This window comes from Lipophrys pholis (assembly GCF_963383615.2).
Source record: "Lipophrys pholis genome assembly, chromosome: 17".
NCBI classification, from domain to species: Eukaryota; Metazoa; Chordata; class Actinopteri; order Blenniiformes; family Blenniidae; genus Lipophrys; species Lipophrys pholis.
Window position 1 is genome coordinate 6,790,976 of NC_137643.1, and position 12,153 is coordinate 6,803,128.

The 12,153-nt window shown below is 41.3% G+C and overlaps 2 protein-coding genes across 2 annotated transcripts; both read right to left on the reverse strand.

Annotated features, from left to right (window-relative positions):
• Positions 1 to 367: 367 nt before the first annotated feature.
• Positions 368 to 6,826, reverse strand: krit1 (KRIT1 ankyrin repeat containing). Its single transcript, XM_080484827.1, has 17 exons — positions 6,623 to 6,826; positions 5,094 to 5,263; positions 4,628 to 4,784; positions 4,458 to 4,550; positions 4,245 to 4,374; positions 3,913 to 4,156; positions 3,648 to 3,763; positions 3,386 to 3,529; positions 3,109 to 3,265; positions 2,620 to 2,727; positions 2,277 to 2,433; positions 1,975 to 2,126; positions 1,687 to 1,853; positions 1,426 to 1,513; positions 1,120 to 1,326; positions 800 to 916; positions 368 to 690 (listed from the first exon to the last, which is right to left on the reverse strand). Exons 2-17 carry the CDS (start codon positions 5,193 to 5,195, stop codon positions 601 to 603), a joined length of 2,229 nt encoding a protein of 742 aa, XP_080340953.1. The 5' UTR covers positions 5,196 to 5,263; positions 6,623 to 6,826; the 3' UTR covers positions 368 to 600.
• Positions 6,827 to 7,520: 694 nt separating this feature from the next.
• Positions 7,521 to 9,937, reverse strand: rpz2 (rapunzel 2). The gene is made up of 2 exons (XM_080484828.1): positions 9,835 to 9,937; positions 7,521 to 8,686 (listed from the first exon to the last, which is right to left on the reverse strand). The coding sequence occupies exon 2, from the start codon at positions 8,643 to 8,645 to the stop codon at positions 7,947 to 7,949; it is 699 nt and encodes a 232-aa protein (XP_080340954.1). The 5' UTR covers positions 8,646 to 8,686; positions 9,835 to 9,937; the 3' UTR covers positions 7,521 to 7,946.
• Between the last annotated feature and the right edge of the window lie 2,216 nt (positions 9,938 to 12,153).

The window sequence follows — 12,153 nt, forward strand, 5'->3', positions numbered from 1 at the left end:
ATCATAAGTTTTCTATTGAAATTAAAAATATAATAATTTTTACAATTCAGTAAGAAGGCCACTGATTACGTCCTTTTTTAATTATTATTATTGTGGCCTATTTTAATTGCACATTTCATATGTACAATCGTATTCTAGTTTTTATTACAAACCACTGTTTTTAAATATTTGGTACAATGTCAAGAAAGTAAAGATGTATTATACATGTAAAATTAACTGGTCTGCCACATCGTCATTCTTAATATTGTTTTCATTGTTACAATTAGTCTGTACTACACTTACAATGCAATGTTATATAATGTATATTTTCATTCATTGTGACAGTTACTTAAAGGTTCCTTCATTTAAAAAGAAATAAACACATCATTGTCTATTCAATCCGTTTATTAAAACAAACATTAAATAATAAATGTATTTACAAACAACCAAAACATAAGACTCATCAAAATACACAATGTAAAACCTGTTTGTTATATAAAACGATGCCCGTGACGGGAGGCCCACTCTCCGTCCAGAGTTATTGCAGTCGTGTGATGGTCAGTATGAAAAACAACCTGCAGCAGGATCTTTGGCAGCTGTGGTTCATTTCTCCAACAGTTTTCAGCCATAAGCATACTTGTCCGTTATGCCCTTATCATTTGGAGTCATCTGTCCACTCAGTTTCATTAGAAGCTTCACAATAAGGCCAGCCTGTAACCAAATAACAGGAAATAAAAGGATCTGTCAATATTACAATGTTATTTACTAAAGCAGGAAAGTAAAGTTCTACATGAGACGTGTAATACAGTTGCACACTTACCTGTTTTGTGTGCACAATGAAGTTCATCTTGTTGTCGCCGCTGTGTATCTGGAAGTACTGATCAGCATGTCCAAGCTGCCACATGAATGTGCCATACTCTAAACTAATGAGAAGGACCTGCAAGAGAAAACATCAAATAAAGTATAACAAGCATTCATCAAACAGATACATGGAACTATGTATTATTTACACCTGGTGCCGTCCAACTGTATCTGTCGTCTCAAAAAAATGAAGCCACGGCTGTTCTGTGTTAACTGGTTTAACAGAACAGCATCATTCAGTTCACGTTCAGAGTAGGAATATCAAAGTATTTAACACACCTTGGTCTCCATGTTCATGAGGTGCAGCCCCTTGGTGTTGACCCCCACGTACACTCGGATGACCTTGTGGTTGCTGGCGCTGGCCTTGGTGTAAACCTGCCCCGTGAAGAACGCTGCTCCGTAGGTGGGGATGTCCCAGCAGTTCTGCAGGAAGAGGCGCTGCAGGTGGTGCATCTCTTTGCTCACTCCCTCGCTGGTGCTCAAGGCCTTTTACAGAGGAAAGAACGGACAAACCTGAACTCCCCCAGGAACCAACAAGGTTTAAGTAAGGGAATACAAAACTAGTTAAAAAAAAAACGTGTGTACTTTGTATTCATGGAGAATCCTGTTGGTCCAGTGGTACGCTTTGCTCTTCACCTTGGATATTGGCACAATTGACTTTAGGTTTTCCTCACTGTTAACATAAAACAAAGTGTTAAAGCTTCTTTAGGGACAACCCTGACAAAGCAAAAATGTATAAAGAATGGGTCATTTTATTGAATCAAATGTGACGGTGCTGTTTCTCCGCAGTCTCTCTGGGTTTGACCTGTGACCTGTAACAGGTCTGATTATAAAAGAGATATTTACTTGAGGAACCCTTGCTTGTGCTTCTTGCTCTCATAGTTGCCGTAGATGATTTGCAGGAGGAGGCTGGCCAGTGTGATCAGCTTGCTGTCTGGAGCAGGAAAGAAGCCCTTCAGGAGGCAGTGGCGGGCTTCATCGAAGAGGATGAGGATGGCGAGTGGATCCTCCACCTGGGAGGAAACGGTGAGTAGCTGAGTTACAACAAGTGCTCAGTATCAATCGGCATCCGACATTTCCATTCGAAGTCGGTCACACAGTTTATTTCTGAAGGTTGTTATGATTGTGAGATACCTTTTTCTCAATCTCAAGAGGCAGCCGGACATCCCTGCGGAGGAACAGCTGAGGTGACTCTCTCTGAGGATCCAGCACCGTCAGGTCCGTCACAATTTCCGTCCAGATCCGCAGGTGCTGCAGGGGCTTGTGGTACGGCTTCAGCTGCAGATCTGACACACACAAAAAAAAAAAAATCACACGTCTTACCCAAGAAAGGCTATTTGAGTATCTCTGGAAAGTTTGGCGTTAAATGTCAGAGTCATTGGATGAAAATATGCACTCAACAATGTCTGTCACTGAAGTTTAACATGCAGACTCACGGAGATTCTCTGAGCAGATCCAGATGGTGAAGTACTGCTGGGTATCCTGAGAAAGACGCATGCCCTCCATGATCTGCTGCACAGTCGTGTTGTTGCCGTGTTTCAGCTCCACGGAGCGATAAGACCCATCCATCCGGTAGATACGCACCTTCTCATACTGGCGGACATACAAAAGAAAGTGAAACATGGCTTAATCCATCCATTTCCCATAACAGAGCCTTAATCCTCTACTTTTAAAAATCAGCCCGATACCAGACATTCTATATGTGGGAACTGCACCATCTAGTGGCCAGCAGGCATAACTATAACAGACACATTCGTCTCAAGGGAGGGTGTGACTCACTGGTTTGCTGCTGGCCTGCTGCAGAAGTTTCATCGCCTCCTCCCACTCGTTCTGTTTGTTCTCCTCACACACTTGCAACGGAGATCTCTTCTGCTGGTCCTCTATGTGCTGTCATTGTGGAAGAAAAATACAAGAATTTACAGATGAACTTTAATTGCAGCATGGAATACATGATGTGAATCATGACATACAACCTCATAGACTAAATTCACAAAGGAAAATTAGTTCTTAGAAAAGCGACATTCACAGTACACTGTAGTAAATATCAATAGTTTTGTGACTGTGTACATCTTACTGGGAAAAAAACTAAACAATATAGTCTTAAAGTGTGTGAACTATGGCGTAAACACAAAATCCAAACTGAAATGTTTGTACGAAGGTGCAGCAACACTTCATTCCGATTGTGTTGAAATTGCATCATGTGTTTATTTCTAATAAATCAGCCGCAGAAATGAGAAACTACATTTCCATATATGTTGTGTTTCATACCCTGTCGATCTCAGGGTGCTGCAGCAGGAGTTGCACGATGTCTACGTGGCCTCCTCTGGCTGCAAAGTGCAGCGGCGAGCTGAGCTGGCCATTCAGCAGGTTCGGATTACAGTTACCTTTCTCAAGCAGCAGCTTGGTCGCCTCCACTTTGCCGTGCCTGGATGGAAACACATTTGAGTAAACAAGATCAACTGAATCCAGGAGCATATTTAAAAAAAAAAAAAAAAAAAAAGCTTGGATGAATTCTGTTTTCCCATGTGATCAGTGTGGGACTCACCAGCAGGCATAGTGTATGGGAGCCCAGTGATCGCTGTCCAGCTGCTTGACGGAGAAGCCGCTGTCCAGGAGCTTAGAGAGCAGCTCCGTGTCTCCTTCACAGGCACTGCGGTGGAGGGGGAAGTCGTCCACCCACTGACGCTCCCTGCAGACACAGACGTTTGTAATGACTGTTTTCAAGATGGTCAAAACAAAGCAAGTGGGATTCAGCAAACTCGAATTCGAAGCCGCTTGCGTCCCAGATGACAGTGGAAAACACTCACTTATCTTCTGCCACACAGTTGGGGCCGTGTTGCCATTTCTCTCTTTTGGGGATCTGGATCTTGGAGTAGTCTGGAGCTCCAAGCCCAAAGTATGGGTTGATGATCACTTTGTCCACCTACAGACAAAACAAAACAAACGGGGATGGTTATTTCAGTTTGGCTACCAAGATATCACTTATCAGACACATCCATCCATCGCTTAGTCTCTCGAGTCTTCTCTGGTTAAACAGATATTGATTGGTGTAGACAGTCTGGTGTTTCTTACCCGGTTGGTATACTGCAGATCGGAACCGTACAGCGGGTTCAGGATGCACATGTCGGCCTTCTCCAGGGACATCATCTTGCTCTTGATCTCCAGAGCAGTGTAGCCCATGTGCAGCCCCTCGTCGCTCAGCTTGCCCTCGCTGCTGTACGCCGGGTTGCTGACGTTGGTCTTCACCCGCTCCATGGGTGCCGGCCTGAACAGGGCGGGGATGGCATGGGGCACCGTGTGCTGCTCTGCTAACCACCTGTGGAGGGGGAAACGGACTGAGCTGGAGATTGTTTCACCAAAAACCTAATCTCTGTGTCTTTTGGTAAGAGAAAATAGATCCGTACTTATCTAAAGCCAGGAGCATCTTGGAGGTAATGGGGCAGAAGTGAGTGCTGGTCTCACTGCAGACCCGCATGATGTCCTGGAAGCAGTAAAAACTGGGCATCCCTGGGGTGTGAACAGGCTTGCTGTTGTCTGTGCGGAAGAACAGATGAATTTACTGTTTGTACACCTTCAAATGTGTTTTATCAACTCTGTGGATGACAGTTTCTGCTCACCTTTAACACTGACCGGCACAACAAACAGCGAGGCCTCTTTCCCTTCATTGTTGCCTTCAAGTGGAAATTTCTTCATGTGCACCACACGCTTCCCTGCCAACCATACATGACTCAGTGCATTTTGATTGCCTGGAGATCAACAGTGTGCAACCTGTACAGAAATGTCTCACCTATGAAGCTTTGGTTATTTGAGATCGGTCTGATCGTTTCATCTACATAATCCAATATGGATTTGGATTTATCTCCTCCTGCTTTGATGGATGTCGCCGGAAGGATTTTCTTCCTCTTCTTCTCCTTCCCCTCCAGAGGCACTTCTTTCAACAGGATCTTGATGAGAAGAAAAAAAAATGTAAATAGAATTCTCGACTAAAATAAAGCACTTTAACCAGTAAGACCAGGTTTAATTCACTTTATTTACCAACTATTTTAATGGTGGAGGACCCATACAGACGGAGCACTTATTTTACCCCTTTCCCTGAACTCACATCTCTCATGGTAACTCAGGCTTTGCACTTTATTACCTTTGAAACAAGTGTGTTAAGTATCTTAGTTTTAATAGATCACACCCTTCTCAGTAAATATGCAGCATTTTGTGAATACAGCTTGAGGGTAGAGTGTGTAATTCCTTCTATGTACCTCATAGGCTTTGGCCCTGTATTCTTTGGAACTCAAGCTGACTTGACTCTTTGGACGAATGACAGCAACAAACACATCTTCAAGGCTGTCCTCGTTGCCCATGACGCTGCCTTTGTCTCAGACCGGAGAAAATATTCCGTGCGGCGGCCAAATGCGGTGGAGAGGCATGCCTGAAACAAAAGATCACAGTGAGTGTTGAACGGCTGGATTCCACCACGTACCCACCGACGCTAAACATTAACAAAACATATCCTCCATTCCTTTAGACACCATCATAACTTCACCTGAAACAATGAGAATGGATTACAAGGAAATTATCTCGAACTACTCAGGTATTGTTTGGTTATAAAATGGAGGAAACAAGTGACCTCAAACAATCAGGCTATATAATGATTTGACAAGCAATTCTTTAAAAGGTCTCAGACGTTACAGAAAAACAAATTTCAAGAAAAATGAGGGATTCATAACAGGTGTTATAGTCTGTAGATAATTATTAGTGTTTATGAGATCTTTGATTCAACTGCATATGTTGGAACCTCCCTTCAACCTAATAGGCGATGCACCAACATCAGTAAAGCAGTCATTTATGATTTCCCTTAAAGGAAAATCAGTCACAGCACACAGCCTGCAGCATCGACATGCATAGTGTGGGTCCGTTTATCCAGAGGGAGAATTTAAAGCAGTTCCTTTCACCAGTCAGTCACATTAAGAGACCCAGAATAGTCTGTTTCCATAAGCTGCAAGTATATATATGCTGTATATTAAAGGCCAAAATTATAGCAAATGGTTTTCGGACATGTCACTGTATTCTGCATCAGTTGGCATAGATAAAAAAAAAAGACGATGTTGAAATGTACTTTTCATTAAAAAGTTCAAGTTATTAAGGGAATCATGGAGTAGAGCTGGACCGGGCCAAAATGTTATATTTCAGAGTTATTACAGTACCATTGTATTGATCACTTAAGATCAAGGTGGGCTGTATGTTAGCCGACAATCAAAATGAGTTTGACAGGCCTGAAATTGAGGACATGTTTTAATTTTGCTATAACAGAATGTCAAGGACATTTTCAACTGTGTGAAACTGAGTGTGAAACTGCACTGTGACGCTGTATTATTGTGGATGTGCAACAAAACACAGCATCAACCATGCCCTTATTTCATGCAATAATAATAATAATAATAATAATGTTATTGCTATTTGCAGCTCCTATCCCTTGTGAAGCAAGAATTCCATCCACTCAGTGGAATATACACAATATGCATTTGACAGACAAACTTTATAAATTGCCTAGTTGAGTTCATAGGAAGGCCACGCCCCGGAAACCAGACTGCTTCTGTCTCTGAACTCTTATTATAGTTAGTACTGAAAGATTAACCCCGCACAACATTCGTTGTTTAGTTGTTAACTTCACTCCTTCATATCGAACATAATAAACTTTTCACAGTCATCCGGCGGCTGTAGCCGGGATGCTACACCCTGCCGCCGATGGTTTCCCCTGTTTCCGCTCCGCTGAGCAGCTTCAACTCACCGTAAGCGACGTGACAGCTCCTCGGACAGACCAGAGCCGGAGTTCTGGAGCTCTGTGAAGGGCTGGACGGGGATAGAAGAGGCGGCAGTGAGTGTGAGGCTACCCCGGGTTTAGCTGCTGGGAGCCCGGGTTCGCTGCTCGGAGGAGTCGCAGGCCTTCACTCGGGGAAGTGCTGCAGATGGAGGAGTCGTGTTTCACCGCTCCGGTTGGACGACAGCGGACTCTGGTGGTGAGGGGGACTCGGTGCGACTCGGAGAACTCAAAATACTTTCTCAGCTTGATGTAAATATGTGAAGAGTCTTTACATATTTACTTAAAACGTGTAGTTTTCCAGTACATTTTCCAAGGCCTCAATATTTAGCTTAAGCTCGTAGCTTTTTAGCTCATTAACGTCGCGAGGCGACGAGAAGCAGCGTTCAAGTTCACAACCTGTAAAATGACAAATTAGAAGTTTATAGTGTTTGATTTTTGTCTGAATTCAACATATATGAGAGAGACACACACACACACACACACACACACACACACTTACTGACCCTCCCTCCTTAGTCACATCAAGTTACCCAAAAGTAAAGCTATTGCCTTTATCTGTCGGTTTAATTCTATGATTCTATCTTATAGAATTGTGTTGCGTATTATCTCTAAACCTTAACTTAGTTATTTCTATGAATAGTTAATGTGTAACATTTCACATCTTTTGTAACCTTGTCATCATTTGTCCCAATCTAAAGAAGTATAGGATTCATAAACAAGCATTCCTTTCATTAAAAAAAAAAATAGAACATTAGAAACATATCTTTTGAGTTAAAAAAAAAAAGCAAGAAACTTCAATCCCATTTCAATTAATTTGCTTCCTTTCTATCACCAATATATTGTGTTCAAAAACGAAAAAAATATACATAATCTGATGTTTTTATTGTATTTTGAGACCATTCATGCAGTCAACCCATAGGTTTTAAGAGTGGAAAAAAAGAAGTACAGCAACATAACACACCTGAGAGCACTCTATGCATAGATAATTTGGATTTGTCATATTGACACAAATAATAAATTTATGTATTTTAATGTAGACATTATAAAAAACTACAACAGCATTTCTTGACACAGAGCAGCCAGTAGTGGTCATTTTGGATAATAATGCACACAGGACAATAACAATGCAAACATCAAATGCAGCTAAAGTACACAAATAAGTACATGGCTTTGGTCTAATAAATCTTTACATTAAAGCATAATTTGTCTTTTCATCCACAGTTGAGCCGAGATGTCACCCTGCACCATTGCCATCAAACCCAGAAGATATCCCCTCTCTCCCTGCAGAGGTTCATGTTGACGGTGATTTGTCCGGTTGTTTGCACTGACTCATTATCTCCTGCATCTTTTCTTGGATGTTGCGCACCCTGCCGGCCCACTTCTCCCGCACCTCATCTTCATCATCCTCTGTAACAGCTGTGTAGGCCATGAGGGCGATGAGGCCCATGTGGAACAGGTGAGCGATGTGTGAACAGCGGTGCTCCATGATTTCGCGATCGCCGTCACAGTTGTCCAGATACACCTTCAGCAGGGTTCTTCCAAACAGCGGTTTTGTCCCCATCACACCGCGGTAGTAGACATCCAGGCTCAGGTCGCTCTTGTCTTTCTCGTAAATATTCTCGAAGTTGTCCATGTAGCGCTGGGCCTGGTCTGGATCTTTCTTCACCTGGGCCACCATGGTGTTGAAGGCAGCATACTGGTGCTTGATGTACTCCTCATACTTGCCATAGGTTTCGTTCACTTCGTCAATGCGGATCTTCCTCAAGCAGTGTCGGTTCTTTTGGGAGATGCTCTCCAGTTTAGTGTGGATTTCCTGGAAGTCCTTGTCCAGAGCGTGGCCCTCTTCATCCAACAGGCCCTTGCGGGCAACCCCAACCAGGGAAGAAACTACGCCAAAAATAGGGTCGATGGAGGAAGCGAAGGAGGAAACCTTCTCCACGCAGCACAACACTTTGGCTGCAGTTTTCTTGATCTTCTCTGCATCAGCCATTACTTCTGCCACGTTACAGCGACACGATGTGAGTCAGGGGGCTGCAGGGATAAAAAGAAACAAATCAACATGACGCACTATATAACTAAAATTATACCAGTATTTTAGTAATAAAACAATTTTTTAAAATACATTAAATAGGAGTTTCAACATTTTCACAGATAGTCCAAAATGTCTGTTCATCGACCTTAACCCTGAAAATCAAACTGAGGGCTAAAAGCTCAGGATATACGCCCCATGAGTGTCATTTTACATTCTGAGGGTACAACAAGTTAGCACTCAGGGCACACATCAGCTGCAGACTACAACCAGGACTTTACTATTAGTATTGTCAACACCAATGTTTGTTGTTTTCATGTTCTCGGATATTGATTATCTATTTGACACAAAAATTGAAAGACAACTGGAAGAAAGGTCATGTTTACAGTCAAAAACTCCAATAAATATTCATCCCTACAGTAAAACAAGATGTTTTTTATAAAAAGCATTTCAAGTTATAACTGCACGTAGCAATCACTTAGAAGATTGAAAAGAGATTTTAAGTAAACAAAAAACAAAGTAATAACTTTAAACATGGTTTAAGTTTAATAAATACAGGCTTGTTTTGTTGAAGCAATGTGATAAAACTAGGGACAAAATCCTACTCATGAATGATTAAACAGAAAATATGTTTTACGTAAAATGTTTAAACATTTTTGTCTTGTCTTCTGTAATCTAAAAAAAGCACAAAAACTCTGTACTGCAGGAAACATTTGCAGCAATCCAATAGTAACATCTAAGACCAAAATGAAACAGTCGTGCATATCTGTCATAGTTGAGGCATTAATCATCCTTCTCAATGTTGCCACTCTGGAAAAAATACTGAGAAACAACAGTAGGTGTGTCTGCATTTGTAGAAGGACTAAAGAGGTATGCAAGCAGAGAAATGAATACATCTTGGTTTCATCTGTAGGCGCTGAAACAGCATAAAGAAGCTTTTTATTTTATTTTATCATCTTCAGCCTGAACTCGAGATGTGTTGCGTTTGTTTTTCGCCGTCCCTCATTTCCTGATCCCCAACCAGCCGAACATGATTCAGCCTCTTGTGTTGCTGTTAGTTCACTACCGAGCTGCCGAAGCTTCCATCCCCAGTTTAAACACCCTTCAGAGCGGAGATAATAAAGCACAAGGGCGTAAAATGTTTACTCACCAGAGATAAAAAGCTGTTGGTATCCTTCAGTCTACTGCAGGCGTCAGAATGTCCTCTCCACCATTTTCCATCCAAAGTCACACAAGCACCGCCCCCAATCGCCAAATAAGGCAGTAAAAACCAGGAAGTGAGCCAAGCCTGCTCCTCGCTGATTGGACGAGGGGACTTCTTCCAGAGGTTCTGCATGCCGAGGCTCCAACCAGAGGCCGCACCACAAGCACTGGACATCACATTCAATGATATTTTAAGAGCAGATTCACACGCCTTCCTAACCAGTTTGCCACCTGAGTGTCTAACAATGTGAAACGTTTTACCAAGAGAACAAATCCAGTTTTACAGTTTCATCTTTAGCACTTGGGTATCACTCATCAGGCTGTGTGCGTGTATTCTGTATAAAGTATGAAACAATCCATCATTTTATGAGGCTGAAATTTGATATTCCAGCCAAGGACTTTTGTCAAATGATTTAGTTAAACAATTCTTTTCAGATTACCAGAAAATCAAAGTGTATTGCATCGTTCACACACAGAAAAATATAAAGATGGATGTTTTTCTTAAATTATGAGACATGTGAGGGAAATAAACTTGCCCTATCTGCTTTGTTTAATCCAGTTTTTTTTACACAACTGCAAGTAGCAGTTGTAACAGGTATTGCGACTTTGATGGGAAGCTGAATTTGATAGATATCATTGTGTTTCTTCAGGATCATATAAATCAGCTCAGAATGCTTTATCTCAAATTGCTTACCCCAAATGTAGTGACACAAAAAAATGGAATAGTGTCTCATATTTAACAGATATTTTCCAGGCATATTTTATGTGTTGACTCCCAATAGTAAGGTCGATCAGATTCAGCGCACAGTGACCCTGAATTGGATGAAGTGGTTTAAAAAGATGGATCTGTTATGCAGGGCAGTTTTTGAAACAAAAACATAAATAAAATAGTCTGGTGGACAGTACTGGCTCTTTTTGGATTTTGCCTCAACTCCCCTGTCCTGGAATTGTGAATAAGAACTGCGGAAATTTCTAGTAAACACACTTTGGGTAGACCTTCAGCTGAAACAGCTAACCAAATATTATTCAACAGGTCAAGGACAAGAATGTTGTGTAATGTTTAGCTTCCCCCATAGTGATAGAAGACTAAATTAGAGAACATCTGCAGGTTTTTCCACCCCCCCCCCCCCCACACACACACACACACACACACACACTCACACTCTCTCTCTCTCTCAGACGCTCTGTACTGAACTGAATGAATCTGTCAGATGCTCATGTAAAGTACCGTGTGCTGCTGACCTGACAGGCTGTCAGAGAAATCATCACAGACACACACAAATCAGTTTTACTGGATAATATATTAAATCAGAGATAGAAAAACATCTTTACCAACCACATGACAAACATTCCTGTCATCTTCACTCATCAGGTAGTCACATTACACTCACGTTGTTTACGTGACTATTCTAGATTTTATTTTAATACATCCGCACTGGCTGAGATGGACGGTATGTTTTTGGACTGTGGGATGAAGCTGGAGTATCCAGACCAGACCAACGCATGCAGAAGGAGAACATGCAAACCCAACACAGAAGGCCCCACTAGACTTGAACCGGGAGTCCTCTCACTGTGATCTGAAAGTGCAACGTCACTGTGTTATCTTCATTCAATCTCTAGTTTGTCCAGAATTGAACATATTACTTTTCTTCCTATTTTTCAGAATGTTGTGACATGAACCCTCTTGTCACATATTGTTCTATCCATCTTTACGACTTTACTACTATCTTGAGCCAAAAGAAAACCCTCCTAATATTATGCTTAACCAAGAAGTCAATTAAAAAATAACTTGTAAAGACGCTTAACATTGTTTGTGCAGATACTCCTAAATTTATTCTTAAGTTTTGTATTTCTTTGTGGGTATGATAATTCTTATATAACATAAATAATAATTAAAACAGGAACATATAGCAACAAACCAAGAACCTTTCGGTTAACAAAAGGAAAAGAAAATCCTTACTTGCATTTTTTTTAGTGTAACTTTCGTACATCACATCCAGAGATTGACCCCTCTGTCAATAAAAAACTAAGAGCAAATACCAGAAATTGGAAAATATCCTACAGTTCATTTACTCTCATTGGATTTGTATTTATTAACTTCTATTGATTTTAATCCAGTTTGTGACACAAATCAGTAGTTTTTAATATTTTAATTTCTGCCGTTTTCCTTGTGATTTATGTTTTTTTTAGTTGTTTAAAAAAAAAAATTGATGGGGAGTTTGTCCTCAGTTGCTGTAACTGCATCCAGATGAATAATACCCACATA